Source organism: Callospermophilus lateralis, chromosome 1, assembly GCF_048772815.1.
Source record: "Callospermophilus lateralis isolate mCalLat2 chromosome 1, mCalLat2.hap1, whole genome shotgun sequence".
Lineage (NCBI taxonomy): Eukaryota > Metazoa > Chordata > Mammalia > Rodentia > Sciuridae > Callospermophilus > Callospermophilus lateralis.
This window is the reverse complement of record NC_135305.1, coordinates 149,571,015-149,589,681: the sequence shown is the minus strand read 5'-3', so window position 1 is coordinate 149,589,681 and position 18,667 is coordinate 149,571,015. Positions and strand designations below refer to the sequence as shown.

The window sequence follows — 18,667 nt, the reverse complement described above, 5'->3', positions numbered from 1 at the left end:
ATGATGCAGAGGATTTTTAAAAGGAGGCCCCCCAGGAGCTGCGCCCCAAGTCTCAGTTCTGCCCGGCCTTGGTCCCCTCTCGCCTCCCCCCGCCCTGAGGTACCTGAGGGTCTTCCTCTGCATGTCCTCGTCGGTGATGCCGTGGTACACAAGGGTCTCATTCCAGACAGGGTTCCGGGTGTTCCGCAGGGTTTTTGTCCGTAGCTTGTTGGACTAGAACCCCGGAGAGATGGACAGACAGATGCCCGCCTCAGTGGGAATGGCCCTGGAGACCCATCCCGTGAGCTTTTTTTGGGGTGGGCAGTGGCTTTTCACAAAGGAGCGTCCCAGGGCTTAGTGTTCCCAAATGCATGCTCTGAGTGTGTGGCATGTCCTCTAGACGGTGGCCACAGACACATGGGTTAATGCTCTGCATTGCTCCCTCCTGGAGCCTTCTCTTAAGGGAAGGAAGAAGAGATGTCGTCCTTTGAGACGTCCCTGGCACCTGTCCTTTGAGAAGCCAGAACATCTTTACAAGTCAGGGAGGTAGAAATGAGTCTTCTGTCCCTAGGCAGGGGACACTGGGACGATTCCCTCCATTGCCCAAATAGTATCCTTCCTGCCTGAAATGCCTTAGAGGAGACAGAATATGAAACTTTGTTCCAAGAGAGAAGAAATGTCACTGTATCAGAAGAGGAGAACTGGTGACAAATCTAATCCACGCTGACATGTAAGTGGCTCCTATTGGATCTTCTGACAAGGCAGGTTTGGAGTTGACAAAAAAGTGTGTGTTTAATGGCAGTGGAATGAGTTAGACATCGTCACCCTAAGTACATGTGGGAAGTCACGAATGGTGTGAGAATACTTTGTGACCCATCAGTGACTTGAAAAACTGTGTTCTATTTGTGTGATATGAAGTGAACTGCCTTCTGCCCTCGTGTATAACAAATTAGAATAAATAAATACGTAAAAATGTGTCGTCATGGGAAGCAAAGGCTGCTGGGAGTGGGTGGAGTTTGCGAGCTGGCCACGGCCTGGTGAGGGACTGTCTTTGATCCAAATAAAGGAAGAGCCGGGCGTGGTGGCGCACACCTGTCATCCCAGCAGCTCGGAGGCTGAGGCTGGAGGATCGCGAGTTCAAAGCCAGCCTCAGCAAAAAGCGAGGAGCTAAGCAACTCAGTGAGACCCTGTCTCTCAATAAAATGGAAAATAGGGCTGGGGATGGGGCTCAGTGGTTGAGTGCCCCTGAGTTTAATCCCTAGTATCCCGCCCCCCCACCAAAAAGCAAACAACAAACAAATAAACAAACAAAAACAACAAAGGAAGAATGAGCCAAAGTGGGAAAGTCAGACCCCTGCTCCTGCCCCCCACTTTACCCCTCAGGGCTTTGCACTCATGGGGCGGGGCCTAGATTGGGGACAGATAGGGCTATTTTAGGCTCTGAGCTGAGAGCCCTGTGGCTGCCAAGGCCCAGGCTCCAGCCTGTAGAAATGCCCAGGCCAGATGGTACCTTGCTGGCTCCCGGCAGGAGGTGCAGCTTCACATAGGGATCGGCCAGGCCATTGGAATCCATGGGCTTCAGTCCCTGCAAGAGACGGAGGCAACGGAAGTGAGGACCTGGGGAGGGCTGGGGTCCAGGCGTCCTGGGCAATGGGCATGTCCCCTGGCATCTGCCCTTCCTGTCCAACTACCCTGTGTGTTCATCTTCCAAAGAGAAAAAAGGGGAACATGGTGTCATGGGAAGAGCACAGGGATCAGGCAGACAGGGCTCCAAGGCATGTCGCTCCCTAGCTGTGTGACCTTAGGCAAGTTTGATAACCTTTCTGGGCCTCAGTTTCCTCACCCGACAATCTCACCACTCGTTTTCAAGATTTAAAAATGCAGAGATTTAAATGCAGTCCCACCTGTAAAGTGCCTGCTCCCCACCGCTTGGAAGCCTACATTAGTGCCTTTGTAGCTGTGGCTGCAGGCCCCCTGCTCCGGCTGAGGCTCCAGCTGGTCATAGGGAACCAGGCCCAGGAGGACACAGTGCTATTCTGCTTTGTCAGCTGTCAGGCAGAGCTGTGAGCTGGCATGACTTCCCAGGTGGCACCTCCACGCCACCCCACCCAGGTGCTGAGCAGCCCTGGGCAGATCCTGGCTCCGCCCCCTAGAGGCAGCCAGAGGTAAATGCACCCCCTGGGGGACCATCCCAGGGGAAGTCTTCGCCCCCCAAGGAATCTGCTGTGGCTAATGACTGTGCTGCCCTTATCACTGTCACTGTCCCAGGTAGGTGACAACAGACAGGCCTGGCAACCCATCCCCACCTGAGTCTCCTAAGAATGCCAGAGCATCCTGGGGTCCCCCAGGCCCCTCACCCACCTTAGCCTTCACGATGGTGCACTGCAGAGAGCTGTTGTCCTGGTCATAGAGCAGGCTGAATTCCAGGGCACCCAGGGTGGCTGAAGGGGACAGAGACAGGAGCTGGGAGGACACTTGTGTATTCATTCAACAAACATCTCCCAAGCACTTTCTATGTGCCCGGGCGGGGCTGGCCATGGAGACGACAGGGGGAGGAGGGCACCGGCCCTGCTCTGGTCGCTCCCTCTGGCCGACCCTCCTCTTCACAGCCTCCTGTGGTCAGTTAATTATTTGTGCACTTGTTTAGTTAATGACTCCCCATCCTGCTGGATTGAGAGCCCCAGGAGGGCAAGGGTGGGTGCTGTCTTGCTGACAGCTGGGTCCCCACTGTGCACGGTGAAGGACACACAGTAGGCCTCTCTTACTGGATGAAGGAACGAATGAGTTTGAGCCTTTGCCCTTCCTGTTGCCTGGAAGGCTCCCCCTCCACATCCTCACATGGCTCACACTGTCTCACAGAGAGGCCCTCCTGACCCCTCTGGGTGCTGTGGCCACCTTGGCCATCATGCTATGTCTTATCCCCTGCTCGGTGCTCTGTCTCCGTTTGCAATGAGCTCGATTTGTTAACGATCCCTGCACTAGAGTGTTGGCTCCGGCGGGTCTGCCAGCTCGTCTGCCCGTCATTCCAGCCGTGTCGTCCCCAGTTCTCCAGCAGTTCAAGGCGCCTGGCACGGGCTCATTGAATGTTTGTCAAACATAAAGACGTGTCGAGTGAGCGGCGAGTGCCGGGTTGGGTCTGAGGATAGGTTTGTCACCAGCCGCATGGAGAGGCTTATGGAGAGGTCAGACAAGAGGCTGGGAGGGGTCCCCTATTACTGGAGGGCTGGGGGACGTTCAGACACTGGGGGGGCAGAGGTCTCATCCAGGACAAGGAGCAGGACAGGGCAAGGCAGGGAGATGGCTTCTACCTGGGCGGGGTATGATGAGGTGAGCACAGGTGCCCAGCACACCTGGGCGGGGGGTGCAGAAGCAGCAAGTGTGACTCTCAGGTCCCCTGACGTCCAGGTCACATCATAACGACTCTTCTGTATTTAGTACTTAGGGGGAGGATGGAGCCAGTCACGAAGCCCTTCCCAGGAGGGACCTCAGCTGGCCACCGTGCAGGAGGTGCACTCTGTGCAATGAGGAGAGCTGGCCGGGAGGACCGAGGCCGTGCCACTGGCCGCTGGGTGGGTCAGCTCCAGAAGGGCTCTTGGAGAACCCATGGGACCCAGATGCTGCTAATCCTGCCTCCCCAGCTCTCCCGGCTGCATCTAAAAGAAGAGTGTGCCGCATGCGTCCCTGGGCCTCGGGGTCTGGCAGGGACCAGATGCACAGAAGCTGGGGAGGTGAAATGCTGGCTAGAAGTCCTGCCAGAGGACACTGTCAGGGAGTTTTTCCAACTGCAGACGGGCACACCCAGGACAGGGCTCGCCGCCCGTGACAGCTCTGTCTGACTGAGGGACGGCCAGACGGAATGTGAGGACACGCGCACGGCTCCTGCCTTGCTGTCTTAAAATGACCATGGTAACTTTGATGTCTGTGTGTTTTACCAGAAAACTGGGCACTTACCCTTTAGGAAGCTGATCTCATTTGGGGAACTTGGAAACACAGATTTGTATTTTTCTAACTCTAATATGTACGAGGGGCTGGGTGGATGGGCGGACCCAGGGCGGGCCCTGTCCTCCTGGGGTCAGCTCCTGGGGTGGCTTCTCCTAGACACTGCTTCTCAGGTGCCACCTACTTGCTTCATCGGAATCATAGCTGTTGGCGTCCTCCTCCTCCTCCGGGGGTGGCTGGCGGGCGGGGGCGGGGGCAGGCTGGGGCGCAGCTGTGGCTGCTTGGGAATAAGGGCCCCCAACTCCCCCTGTCCTCTCCTCCCGGGCTGGGGCCGTGGTTCCCGTATAGCCAGGGTCGCTGGGAGCCACTTCTGTAGGGACATGAGAGAGGAGACATGAATCCCTGTTTCATACCAACAGTATTTAAGGAAGCTTAAGGGGACTGCAGGTTCCCAGGGCCATCCCTGGGCCGTGCATTGGGGCCTGGGAACCTGTGTTCGACAGCAAACCCCTGGAGTCGATTCACACATGGGCAAAACAGACCTCTCAGGGTGCTGAGCAGTGGTGTGGACCCCAGGCAGACAGCTTGGGTTTGTATTGTGGCTGTGTGACCTCAGGCGAGTTACTTAATGTCTCTGAGCCTCAGTTTTCTCATCTGTAGAATGGAGATCATACCTGAGGGTCCTGTAATAGTAGTGGGTATTATTTTACACAATGCCCTAATTGCACAGCACTAAAACAGTACCTGGCACATTAGAAAGCAATGGCTATGTGGTGGCCGTGAGGGTTGATGATGGATGGCCACGCTATGGATCCTACACAGTGATCACTGCTGCTTAGCGGGGGCTTAACACACATTGGGCTCTAATTAATTTGCTTCACCCTCCTAACAACCCTGCTAAGAGAGAAGAAAACTGAGGTTCAGGGAAGTTCAGTGACTTGTCCTAGGTCACACAGTGAGAAAGTGAGGGAACAGGGATTTGAGGCCTGGGCATGTGTGCTCTGAACCCCATTCTGTGTTGGCATCATCTGTCTATCGAATCAGCATGGATGACTTGGAGGGTTAGAATCAGGGCTGCTTGGACCCCATCAGATAGTCTCAGAACGCAGGCTGAGCCCGTGGTGGGTACTGATTTCACCAGGGCAGTAAGCGGAGGTGGCCAGGTGGGTGGTGGCGCAGAGGGGGGCACTTGGGAGGGAGCAAACACTTGCCTGCTCTCTGCTCTGGAAAGCGTCCCGCTGGCCCTGGCGTCGGTCTGCTGCCCCCTGGGGGCCCTGAGGGGGAAGGAGAGGAGAAGGGGTGTAGCAGAGGGGCCATGTCACTTAGGCACCTCCTCCGCCCCACCTACTCCTCAGCCCCACCTCCTCTTTGCTCCGCCCCGCCCCCTCCTCCTCTGCCCCGCCCCTTCTCTGCTTCACCATCTCCTTCTCCTCCTTCTCCTCTGCCCCACCCCTCCTCCTCTGCCCCGCCCCTCCCCTTTACCCCGCCCCCTCTTCCTCTGCCCCGCCCCCTCTCCTCTGCCCCGCCCCCTCCTCTGCCCCGCCCCTTCTCTGCTTCACCATCTCCTTCTCCTCCTCCTCCTCTGCCCCGCCCCTCCTCCTCTGCCCCGCCCCTCCTCCTCTGCCCCGCCCCTCCCTTTACCCCGCCCCCTCTCCTCTGCCCCGCCTCCTCCTCTGCCCCGCCCCTTCTCTGCTTTACCATCTCCTCCTCCTCCTCTTCCTCCTCTACCCCACCCTTCTCCTCTGCCTCACTCCTTCTCCTATGCCCCACCTCCTCCTCCTCTGCCCCGCCCCCTCCTCTGCCCCGCCCCTTCTCTGCTTCACCATTTCCTTCTCCTCCTCCTCCTCTGCCCCACCCCTCCTCCTCTGCCCCGCCCCTCCCCTTTACCCCGCCCCCTCTTCCTCTGCCCCGCCCCCTCCTCCTCTGCCCCGCCCCTTCTCTGCTTTACCATCTCCTCCTCCTCCTCTTCCTCCTCTACCCCACCCTTCTCCTCTGCCTCACTCCTTCTCCTATGCCCCACCTCCTCCTCCTCTGCCCCGCCCCCTCCTCTGCCCCGCCCCTTCTCTGCTTCACCATTTCCTTCTCCTCCTCCTCCTCTGCCCCACCCCTCCTCCTCTGCCCCGCCCCTCCCCTTTACCCCGCCCCCTCTTCCTCTGCCCCGCCCCCTCCTCCTCTGCCCCGCCCCTTCTCTGCTTTACCATCTCCTCCTCCTCCTCTTCCTCCTCTACCCCACCCTTCTCCTCTGCCTCACTCCTTCTCCTATGCCCCACCTCCTCCTCCTCTGCCCCGCCCCTCCTCCTCTGCTCCTCCTCCCTCTCAGCCCCTCCCCTTCTCTGCTTCACCACCTCCTCCTCTTCCTCCTCTGCCCCGCCCCTCCTCCTCTGCTCCTCCTCCCTCTCAGCCCCTCCCCTTCTCTGCTTCACCACCTCCTCCTCTTCCTCCTCTGCCCCGCCCCTCCTCCTCTGCTCCTCCTCCCTCTCAGCCCCTCCCCTTCTCTGCTTCACCACCTCCTCCTCTTCCTCCTCTGCCCCGCCCCTTCTCCTCTGCCCTGCCCAGCATCTGCGCCTAGAGGATGACTCCTCTTAGGCGTCTCAGAAGATCTTAGGGTCAGTGAAGGCTGCATCTTGAAGAAAGCCCAGCGGCTCTGTAAGAAGGAGGGAGGGATGGGGTCGCTAGGGAGTGATGGCCTGGACAGGTGGGTGGGTGAGTGGCAGGTACCTGGCGGTCCAGGCTGAGGAGGTGCTGGGCTGGGCACCGAGGCGGGGGCGGGTCTCGAGGCCTGGACAGAGTTGGCTCGTCTCAAACCTGCAGGGGAGGGAAGGAGACAGCCGTCAGGACTCACAGGAGCACACCTGCGCAAGCGCATGCACACACTCACTCATGCGCACTGCAGGGAGGAGCTCTGATGAAGCAGCCCTCCACCCCCAGCTCTCCCTGCCCCTGCCCGGGCCCCCTGGGTGTTTTCTCTTGCCAACACTGAGTCCCTGCAGGTGAAGCCCAGCTGCAGCATGGGTGTTAAAAGACACAGGTTTGTGATTATGTTTCTGCTGGTGACTTGACACAAGTGACCTGTTCCCTTGGGCCTCAACTTTTGTCATCTGTCGAATGGGGATTACAGCCCCCATTACATGGGGCTGTGATGAGAGCACAAAGATCCAATCCAGGCACAGTGCTAGAAGGGATGCTTGGCCCACAGGCTGTGCTCAACGCGTGTCAGTCAATATTATTTCATTATTATTGAAATATTGCCATTACGTGGACCTGCTTTCGAATTCCAGCCTTTACCTTTATAAGCTGTGTGACCCTGGGCTCCTTGCTCAGCCTCTCTGAACCTATGCCTCATAGAATTGACAGCTCTACTGACCTTACAGTAATCACGAATTAATATTTACTCACTGTATACCATGTGTCAGGGACTTTACATATGAGCATTCAGTTAATCTCTACACTAATAATCCCTTGAGGCGAGTGCTCTGTGGTCATCATTATACAGGTGGGAAAACTGAGGCACAGTGGGATAAGGAGCTCATCCAATGTCTCATGGCTGGTTAGCAGCAGTGCCAGGGTTTGAACTCGGGCAGCTGGTGTTGAGTCTGTGTCTGAGACTCTTAGATGGGGTTGGCGGGGGTCTGAGAGAAGCAGGTCCTGGCACCAGCATGTGCAACATTTCGGGAAGAAATCCCCAGACTCTTATCTTACTGTCTGGATCATAACTTTCCTGAATTCAGATCAGCTCTTTTTTTTCTGGACAGATGCTCATGACAGAGGGCACCTTGCTAGTGCTGCCCAAGCCTTACAAACCACCAAGTCTTGTCCTACATCCTGTTTGTTTCGCTCCTTTGCGTTCTTGTATTTATTCATTTGTGCATCAGCAAATGTTCACTGAACATCCCCAGAGTGCCCAGCCCTCTGCACAGGTGGGTAGCACAGCTGTCTATTACCTCTAGGAGGGTGCAGCCTGGTCAAGGAAGGAGATGGACACTGAGTCCATGAGAAAAATAGCAGCCAGAATTCTCTGGGGGCTTCTAGTACACCAGACCCTGAGTTGCTCAATGCTGCATGTGGCACTAGGGTCCCCAATCTGCAATCGAGGACCTTTCTTTCTGTGTTTTAACTTTGCATACTGTGGGCTGACAATATTCACTCACTAGTTCTGATTGTCACTATAGGTTCCTTCAGGAGTGTCTCATGTGATCTGCAATAGAAACTGTTTTGCTTCTTCCTTTATAAACTTTCTGCCTCATATTTTTTCCTGTCTTATTGCGATGGCTGAGATCACCAGTGCAGTGTTGTATAGGAAGGGTTGAGAAGGGAAGATGGCAATAGTAATGAAGCTCATCTCACAAGGTTGTTGTGAGGACTCAATGAACTTTTGGAGTGCTACATAAATGTTTGCCATCATTAGAACAGTAGGTGCTCAATAAATGTTGGGTGGACGAATTAATATTTTGTAAATTCCTGGTTATTCAGTTGGAAGTGAGGGCAGAAGGATAATATTACAGTGGAAGAAGAAACTTGAGAATTTTATCCTGGAGTCACAGAAGACAAAAATGGCAGCCTGAGACATAAAGAGATCAATTGGCTGTGTGCAATGGGGAAGCCATTTGGCTCCAGTACAAGGTAACACTATTTCTCAAGTTCAACCTCTTTTTTTTTTTTTTTCTTGGAAGAGGAAGCCCTGCATGGAATGACTCTGGGATATCTCCAAGGGAGGGCTGTGGTCTAGAGTAGTTCAGGTTGTGCACTGTCCAATTTTAGGAGGGGCACCTCTATACCACTCCATATTATGGACTCATGGACCACTGGTAGTCCACCTGGCCATGCTTTATCTCTGTACCTTTGCACACGCTGTTCCTCTACCTGGAATGTATTACCCCACCCACCCCCACCACACACATATGCTGAATGTGCTGAAACTAATTTATTTATTTTCTTGATATAGTTCTCCCTTAGAAGCCAGCTTGTCTGTGAAGTCTTTCTAGAACTCAAAAAATAGGGTTAGATGTTCTGGGTTTCCAGGTCCCTCACAGTGTCCTTTTGGGGGCTTCCTCTGGCAATGCATATACACAACTTGGTGCCCAGAACACCTTGAACACTCAGTTAATGTGAGTGATAACCCATCCTCCTTAGTCTTGGCACCTCTGTTATAAGTCTCTCTTGCTATTTCTGGGTTATGATGCTTTTCCCTCTGCTGGAGTGTGAGCTTCTAAGGGCTGGACCAGGTCTGCATGATACCTTTATCTATCTCCAGCAGTTAATACCAGGCTTGGGTATAGTAGGTGCTTAATAAATAGTTGTGGAGCCTGGCATGGTGGCGCACCCCTGTAATTCCAGTGGCTCAGGAGGCTGAGGCAGGAGGATCTCGAATTCAAAGCCAGCCTCAGCAAAGGTGAGGTGCAAAGCAACTCAGTGAGACCCTGTCTCTAAATAAAATACAAAGTAAGGCTGGGGATGGGGCTCGGGGGTCGAGTGCTCCTGAGTTCAATCCATGGTACCCAAATAAATAAATAAGTACTGGTGGAATGAGCCATGTTGAATGACAGGGGCTCTTTAGGAGGTCCCGTTATGGAGAATATAGCAGAGGGACATCAAGTCCCTCTCAGAGAACCACTGGAGGGGTTTCCACACTGTGTCAAGGCTGGATCCTGAGACTCCAGGGTTAAGCTCTGGAACAAAAGAGTCTCACTGGCAATTTGTTCCCTGGAGCTACTCTTGACTCCTCCAGCCAGTGGGAGCTACAGAGCAGCTCATGGCAGAGGCTCTGCACAGGAACTGCTTGGGTTCTGATACCAGACAGGCCATGACTTTCACGCAACCTTGGGCAAGGTTTCTTTATTAGCCTCTTTTCCATATCTGTTAGGTGAGGGTGACTGGTACAGTTGACAGGGCTAAACACCTGCAGAGTTTGATTACATGCCTGGTGCAGGGTCGGTGCTCAGGACCCTCGAGTTGTGATACTAACTGTGCATTCAAGTCTGCAAATCTTGCACAGCCTACAATCAACCAGGAATCTTAGTGCAGCTAGAAAACAAGGAGAAAGAGCTCAAATCGTGGTTGTGCTCAATAAATATTTGCAAACTTGAGTTAATGGAGAGAGACACACGCTGGTGTGAATCGGATCAGGGAGGAAGACGATGGCTAGTGCTGCCTCCTGGCCCCGTCTCTGGGAATTCAGGGCAGGGAGTGGTTAGCCCAGCTACAGGTGGAACAGGAGGAATCCCAAAGAGCCATCCACCCAGAGGACATTACATTGACTCCTGAGGGACAGGAGCTCTAAGTCCGGCTCAGGATTGTCCTGGGAGTGTCTGTAGCCCCAGAGGCAAAATGATATAGAGATGAAAAGCATAGGATTGGATATACAAAAATTAGCTCAAAATGGACCAGAGACTCAAATGCAAAAGCTAAAATTCTAAAATTCTTAGAAGAAAACACAAGGGGAATCTCCATCACTGTGATTTCTTCGCTATGACACTAAAACTTACAGGGAGCAGAAGAAAAAGTAGATAAATTGAACTTCATTAAAAAACAACGAACAACCTTCTGTGCATCAAATGGAAAGTGAATAAGCAACCCGTGGAATGGGTGAAGGTATTTACAAATTGTGTATCTGATGAGGCATCAATATCCAGAATCCACTAAGAGCTCCTACAACACAACAGCCCCAACCCCCTGACTTAGAAAATGGGCCAAAGACCGAAATAGGTCTTTCTCGGAAGGAGACATACAGAGGGCCGATGAGCACATGAAAAGACGTGTCGTGTCACTCATCTTAGGGAAATGCAAAGCAAATATACAATACCACAATGAGCCCTTCACACTCTAGGATGGCTACTATTTAACAACCAGACAAAACAACAAAGAGAAACCAAGAAAAACCAGAAAATCACAAGCGTCAGAGAGGATGTACTGAAACTGAGACCCTGTGCACTATTGGAAGAAATGCAAAAGTAGTGCAGACACTGTAGAGAATAGCACAGCGGGTCCTCAAAAAATTAAACATAGAATTGTCATTAGATGTGGCAATTCTACTTGTAGGTATATCCCCAAGAGACTCAAACAGGTATTTGTATGCCGTGCTCAGCAGCACTATTCACAACCCCAACACCCACTGACGGATGGATGGATAAATAAAATATGGCATATCCATGCAACAGAATATTATACAACCTTGAAAAGGAAGGGAATCCAGATACATGTTACAACTTGGGTAAGCCGTGAATATGTTACAGTAAGTGAAATAAGCTACATACAAAAAGACAGATACTGTATGATTCCACTTACATGTGGTATCTAGAATAGTCAAATTCCTAGAAAGAAGAGTCATGGTCACCAGGGACAGAGAATGGGCAAAATGAGAAGCTACTGTTGAATGGACTCAAAATTTCAGTTTGGAATGATGAAGAAGCTCTGGAGATGGACGGTGGTGATGGTTGCACCACAGTGTACTTTCTGTCACTGAACTGTGCATGAAAAAAACAATTTGAAATAGCAAATGATCCTTCTAATGAAATACATAATTTTAATATATTTTACAAAAATAGAGAAGACATTGTAGTAGAAATTTCACCTCTGGCAGAAAAAAACCAAAAGGACAGGCTTTTGTGGTGAGATGTGGGTTGACTTGTCATTTTAACCAGTCACGGGTAATGTGCCCCAGGGAACGTGGTGGCTTCACCACCTGTCAGATGGGAGCCAAGACGTCTCACAGCTGGATCCGGGGCTGTGGCGAGGGTTAGTGGGGATGGTTTGTGGGAAGAGCTTGGGATGGCGTCTAGGACACAGTAAGCACCCAGTAAGTATTTTGGGATGTTGTGGATCTAGAAATTCATTTTACTCTGTCCATCTGAGCCACAGGCTCATTGGGGGGTCTGGGAAGCTGATGGCATGTGCCCAATTTTGTCACCAAGAAGAAGGGGGCGCTGAGGTGCTATGCCATGAGCCCCAATTTGGGAACTAAAGACCCAACTCAACAGGGGACCTCAACAGTCAGCCTGTCCGACTTAGATCTGGGCTCAGCCAATGTCTCAGACAGGTGCATATGGAACATAGATGTCCCCAACCTAGTTGACATTTTCTTTAAAATCTAGGGTCAGAGGACTCTCCCCAGTGGGCACCCTTGCTGTGTAAATCTGCCCCTGTCGGGCCCCGAGGTACCAGGCTAGACGACAGCACCTGTGATGTCATCCTGGTCCTGCTGACCACCCCATCCTCACAGAGAGCCGAGGCCACGTGCCTAGGGAAGGGAGAGCTGGGAGGGTCTTGAGAGTGAAGCATCTTTACTTTTCTCAAAGCCAAGGGTATTTTCCCTCAGGTACTTTTTTTTTTAAAAAAAAAAACAAGGCAAAAGGAACTGGGGATATGGCTCAAGACCCTGGGTTCAATCCCCAGCACCACACACACACACACACACACACACACACACAAAAAGGCAAAAAATCATGTTTTTCTTACATATGATGTTAGGATAAGAAATGGACACAACCCAAATCATGGATGTCCAGAACCTGAATTGGTCATGATCCTGTCTTTCCTCCAGCACAGACTAGGACCAGCATTTAGAAGAGTCCATGGTGTATAGTAGGTGCTTAATAAACACAGCATGAACAAATGAAGAAAACACAGTGTCCTCCGCATTCTTTCCGATTCTCCTTGTTCAGGGATGTAACTGGGTTTCCCCATCTTGCTTACCTGCTGGGCTGCGGCTGGCGTCTCCAGCTCCCCCACCTTGACCATGCTCCCAGCTCTCTGGATCCCGGGTAGATGAGCTCATGCGGGCCTCGGAGGCCCTGCGCACAGGAGGCCCATAGCTTCCTCTCCCAGGAGCAGATGCTGGGTCAGGTCCTGGAAGGAAAAGCATTGAATAGATAAAGGGCAGCAGAGGAACGGGGTAAAAGGACTCCTGTCCAAAATTGCAAGACAGGCGGCAGAACCCACCTGTTTTGGGACCCGGGCCCCTTCTGTCTTCAGTGTCAGCTGGAGGGAGAGAAATAATAGGGAGCGTGATTTTCTGGTGTCTGGAGAGCGACAACTGAAGAAGCCCTCAAAGGGGTTTGTTCACCTCTCCCAGGACATGGAAAAACTAAAACGTCTCCCTGCGGTTTCCCCTCTGATCTAGTTCCTCTTTACCATGTGATATTGTTTCCTTGGCACATGTGAACACACACGAACACACAGAGAGGCTTAAAAAAGAACAGTCCGGCTGCACAATCTGGCAGCCCGGAGGGAGCAGGGCTTGCTCTGCCAATAGGGTGACCCAGTGGTGGAGACTGGGCTGCAGCCTCTGCTGAACTCGGCAATTCCTGTAGGCAGTGGAAATGGCTCGTGCCTTGCCAGGAAGAAAGCATTTGTCGAACGTCTTTTGGGTGCCGAGCACTGAGCAGGTACCTAAAGAGGCCATCCTGTGGGAGTCGCAGGTGGATGCTGTAATTTTTGAGACCTTCAATTAGGACGGTCCTTCCAGAAAGTCGGCTGCACTCCTCCCCAGAGCGGCCATTAGGGCCAGATTTTATCACTTGGTGTTAATTGAAATTATTGTGAGGGCCTTGTTGGGGCAGCCTGAGTGGCCTAATCCAATTAAGATAAGTGTTTTTATTGAGGCTGCCTTTTTCTGGATTCTTTTAGTCTTCACTTTAATATTTAATATTAATACTCGGATCAGCGCGATACCATCAATAGTAGTGATAATTTTCTTTTACTAATTTCCTTTCTATTCATCTTTCACTTTTAATTTGTCCAATTTCACATTTGGTTAGGGCTGAGAGAAGGAATGGGAAGGGCCAGAAAGGCCTTCCCAGCAACATCCCCACCCCCACCCCCATCTTCACCCCCACCCCCATCCCCACCCCCACCCCCACCCCAGGGCTTCAGTGTGTCTCTCTCAATTCCTAATTTTAACTTCCCCTTCTTTGATACCTCTACACATCCCACCAGGAACAGGAACGATAGCAAAGCTCTTTGGCAGCCTGGCTTCTCTGGAGAGTTCCCTGAGCTGCCACCAACCCCGAGGAAACCAGCCCACCGAAGGGACAGCTCCAGGTAGACCAGTTGGCCGGGAGCTGTCCGTGGTGCTGAAAGAGCGCTGGGTCTTACCTCGTGCTGGCATGCGGGCCGTGTGCTTGGGCTCAGGGGGCTGCTCTGGGGCGGCAGGCTCGCTCACGGGCGGCTGGGGCTTGCTCTTCTTTATGGGCATGGGCTGTGGGAGGAGCTGCTTGGGGAAGCCCTTGAAGAACCAGGCTCCAGAGCGCTTCCACACCTGGGGAGGGAGGAGGAGCTGTGGCCATCGCTCTCGCCTTTATGAACCAATTTCAAAATCTTTTTGCTCTTGGTCCATGGCATGTGGACACAATGGAAGTCACATTTATTGACTCCACACACCAGCCCTGAAAACTCAATCTGAAGGGCCTGATGAGACCCGTTTCACAGATGGAGAAATGGAAGGTCAGAAATGTTACGGGTTGTCCCATCAGTGCAGAGCCAGGGAGTGGAAAGGCGAAGGCTTGGCATCAAGCGGTCCATCTCTTAGATGGGGCGTGCTCTCTGCTGCACTCCTGGGAGAGAGGGTGATCTGCCCACAGCTGTCCCAAGACCTCTGGCCTTTGACCTGCCCTGTGGGTTAGGGCCAGGCAGGACGGTGTGCTGAACATCTCATGTCGATCCTTTTCTACCCCACTTTGTGCTCACTGCGGACAGGAGTAAGTGGGCTTCGGTGACCTCTGTCTTCAGCAGGAGTTGGCAGGACATTTAGGCCACACTATGTGTTTCTATGGTTCCCTCCCTGCTGGCTGCACAGTGGTTGGTTCCTGTCTTCCCGTCTGCCAACTGCTCCCTCCCTAACCAGTCGGTCCCAGGAGTGGTCACAGCAGGCCTGTGTTGCACGGGACACTTCCCTGCTGCCGACTCCCCTCCACCCTGCCCTGCCCCACGGAAAGGGCACCTTTATGGAACTCTCCTCGATTGCCCTGATGAAGAGTGCCCACTGCGTCCTGCCAGGCCCCTGGCAGCTACTGATGGGGACATGGTCATTGGGATAGTCTCAGAGGCAAGGATCTATAGCAGGGGATGAGCGGAGAAGAACTGCGGGGAGGAGAAAGCATTGCTTTGAGATAAAATGAATAATAAAAAGCAGGTCTGAGAGTGAGAGAGAGAGAGAGAGAGAGAAGGGAGAGACAGCAGAGGGAAGAAATCATGGACATAGGACCAGGGGGAGAAAAGACCTCAAATGAAGGGGAGACTTGGAGGAAAGAAAAAATGGAGAAGAGACTTAGGAAAAAAGGAAAGAGAAACAGCAGATGTTGGAAGATGAAAACCCAGAATGTGAGATACAGATGAGGGAAGAATGGCAACCAGAGGGCTGAGGATGGAGAGGGAGGGGAGGAGGGAAGGCAAAGTCTCAGGCGCAGGTGAGGAGACAAGAAGTTCATCCTACCACCCAGAGGCCGTCCTGCCAGTTCACAGCTGGCCGAGCTGATCCCCTTCAAAGTTAAGGCCCAAGACCCACCCAGAATGCCCAGCCTCCTTCCCTCCAGTCTCCCTGATCCCAGGGAGGAGAGGGGGCGGGCAAAGGGGAGGGGCCACTCACCTCTCTCTGCTCCATGCAGATCTTACAGAGCCACACGGGGTGCGGGCGGTTGTTGGAGGTCTCCACCCCACACTTGGTGCATACATTCTGGGGACAAAAGAGCCCAACCAGCACTCAGGAGAGCCATGCCCTGAGCTGCTGGGGATGGGGAAGGGTCTGGGAGGGGCAGAGATCTAGAACTCTCCTTTCTTCGCACCCTTTCTTCCATGGTCAAGGTCTATTAGAATCGAGTTCCAATTTGAGTCTTATTTCCAGTAATGAGCACTGGAGTCATTCCCAAGCCCTGGAGGAAGGAATTCTCCAGGGGTCCATTAGGGACAGTTTTCAGTAACTATGCAGCATTGGCATGATTTTTAAGAGGAAAGACCATACACCCATTTTCTTCTTTCTTCCCTCAAAGGATCCAGGGCAACCTTGGCAATGACCAGTTCAACTCTCCATGGAGAAGGAGGCTACCTGACTGCAGGCCATGTCTGTGGGGTGGAACACTATGTTTGGGGTTGAATTTCTTGACCGCCAAACAGCAAGGAAAACCTGATAAGTCACACGATTCTTCTTATCTGGTTGGCTGAATCAGATAAGTTTTTCGAATAAATAAGCTTTCCCCAATATCCCACGTTAATTGCTAAATGGGATACCATGCAGAAGGGACGGAGGGGCATCATGAATGTCCTCCCTCTGGAGACATTAATTGGAATCGCCTTGATCATAATCAAATAGATCTAAAGACAGGGCTATCTCTGGCCTGGCATTGTCAAGTGCAGACAGTTTGGGGCAAAGGGTGGAGGGGGAGGAGAGCTCAGAGAGATTTCCCTTCGAGGACAAATGGTCTCAGAGCCCAATAGCTCTAACTTGCCTGCACAGGGGATTTCTGAGTCTCCTTTACCCACAATCCCAGGTGAGAGGATGCTGGCCCTCCACACATGTGTGTGTGCACGTGTGCCCAGCACGCTCTTTAGCTGACAAGTAACTCACTAAGACACAGCCAAGTCCATCCCGTGTGGAGCTGAGCTCTAAGGGGACATTAGGGGAGGAAGTGGGATCAGGATGACCTTGGCAGACACTTGGGCATGGGAGCATCGCAGGAGAATTCCTATTTTGCAGGATTCAAGCTCCATCCCCGAGACTCAAGGCCCCCAGAGCCAGCGCTGAGCAAGAAAGGAGGGGAGTGGACGAGGTACCTTCTTACAGTCCTCACACACGACACAGGCCGAGCCCAGCATCCCCAGCTGCTCTCCGCATAGTATGCAGCGGTTCACCCCGTCCCCAGCCACGCTCTTCCTCATGTTCTCCAGTCGGTCCACCAGGCGCCTGAAAGCAGAGACAAGGCACTAAGGACCTCACAGGACCAGGGCCCACGCGCATACCCTTCAGTGCCATCTGCCCTTGAGCTTCTGACCATGGCTCTGGACCCTTCTCCAGAGAAGCACACATGTGTGCAAACTTCTGATACCTTCTCAGAACCACCAAAGACTGGCTCAAAGCTCACGCCCCCAACAGCTGTTCTATCGACTTACCATGAAGAACCTGCAGTGGCCCTCTGCATCTCAAGTTGCCTCCTCCTGAGGAACTGCCTTCCGAGCTCCAGCCCTGTGACCTAACTATCCATGCGACGTCACCTGGATCTGACACTCATGCTTTCAAACCAAACTTGACATCTTGGAGGCTCTCCATCTCTGTCCCCATCCCCAGCAAGCCTGATCCCCATGCTCAGGAGATGATGTGGCCACAGGTTAACTAGGTCAAACCAGAAGGCTTGGGGTCTTCCTGGACCCCCTGCTCCCCCGACATTCAATGATCCAGTCCAATCACCAATTGCTATGTGTCCGCCTCTCTGACTCTTCTGGAATCTGTCCATTCCTGTCGGTCTTCACCTCAACCCAGCCACTGCCGCCTCTCTTCTGGATAACTGAGTAGCCTCCTACAGGCTTCCTATTGCCACCCATGTTCTTTTACAACCTGCTCTTCCCCCCACTGCCATGTTGACATTCCTCAAACAAGCTGGATCTGGTCACCCCCAGCCCCTGGTGCCTCCCTGTGCCTTGCAGCTCCCGTGGCCCTATGTGGTCTGGCCAAGGTGAAACCTCAAACCTCTTCTTCTCTTGGTCTTGCCTGATTGTCCCCATGCAGCGGGTCTCCAAGCATCATCACAAACCAGCAGCATGACCGACACCCAGGAACCTGTGAGATGTGTGCCTTCTTGGGTCCCAGCCCAGCTGAAGCCGAAATTCTAGAGGTCGGCCCAGCAATCTGGTTTTGCAAGCCCTCCGGGTGGCTTGGATGCAACTTCAGGGGTGAGAGCAGCGTCTCTGGTTACACCAGCCTTCCTTCAGCTCCTGTTGTCCCCTGTGCTTTTACACGCTCTGTCACCCGTGCCTGGAATGCACCCCCATGCACGCGCCTGTGACCTCTTTTTCTGTAACACACACCCCCTTGTGTTCTCCCTGCCTGGGTCCCCCCCTCTTTCAGGATCCATTACTCCCCTGAAGCCTCTTACCACCTACTGTCCTTGCAGGAAGAGTGACCAGTACTTCCCTGGGGCACCTGTCACATTTATAAGTAGCTACGAGATCATCTGCATTAAGCTCTTAGCTGATGGTGAAACCAACGCTGCTCACCCCCGGCCCGGGAGATCCTCTGGGCAGGGATCTGGTCTGCTCTGATCCCTGCTGTGTGCTCGAAGCCACTTCAGCACATCTGGGCACTTGTCTCAATGACTGGGTAGGTCACAGCAGCTGTCTCATCATGCTTGTATCCCAGTAAAAGTGAGCGGAACTGTGCGTCCAGTGGTGCATAACAGCTTACCCTGACTCAGCAGCACGTGCCCGGCACAGTAGGAAGTGCTTTGCCCTCTCCCCAGGAGATCAGCACTACTGTTATGCCATTTTTCATATGAGGGAAGGGAGGCACAGGGATTTTAAGTGACTTGCTCAAGGCTACACAGTTGGGAACCAGCAGAGTCAAAACCAGAAACTGAGTCTTGGGTAGGTGACCTTAGATCTTGCCAAATGTAATGTGCACACAGGTGACGGGGGACCTCAGCGAATTGCAGATTCTGAACCACCAGGCTTCTGAGGTGCTGCTTTTCTAGAATGCTCCAAAGTGATGCTGCTGCTGGTTCCGGGGTCCCTGAGTAACAAAGCGACGTGGCTGTGTTAGATGACCTGGGCC

The 18,667-nt window shown here is 53.0% G+C and overlaps 1 protein-coding gene across 2 annotated transcripts in view; it reads right to left on the bottom strand.

Annotated features, from left to right (window-relative positions):
* Rph3a (rabphilin 3A) overlaps window positions 1-18,667 on the bottom strand; it is a 53,654-nt gene that overhangs the window by 8,720 nt on the left and 26,267 nt on the right. For both annotated transcript variants that reach the window (XM_077105314.1, XM_077105315.1), the window contains 11 exons: window positions 16,678-16,807; window positions 15,497-15,583; window positions 14,008-14,170; window positions 12,853-12,891; window positions 12,607-12,759; window positions 6,637-6,723; window positions 5,130-5,192; window positions 4,103-4,288; window positions 2,341-2,420; window positions 1,490-1,564; window positions 104-213 (listed from right to left, as the gene is read on the bottom strand). In XM_077105314.1, the coding sequence (XP_076961429.1) occupies window positions 104-213; window positions 1,490-1,564; window positions 2,341-2,420; window positions 4,103-4,288; window positions 5,130-5,192; window positions 6,637-6,723; window positions 12,607-12,759; window positions 12,853-12,891; window positions 14,008-14,170; window positions 15,497-15,583; window positions 16,678-16,807 (1,173 nt within the window). The remainder of the gene's footprint in view (window positions 1-103; window positions 214-1,489; window positions 1,565-2,340; window positions 2,421-4,102; window positions 4,289-5,129; window positions 5,193-6,636; window positions 6,724-12,606; window positions 12,760-12,852; window positions 12,892-14,007; window positions 14,171-15,496; window positions 15,584-16,677; window positions 16,808-18,667) is intronic.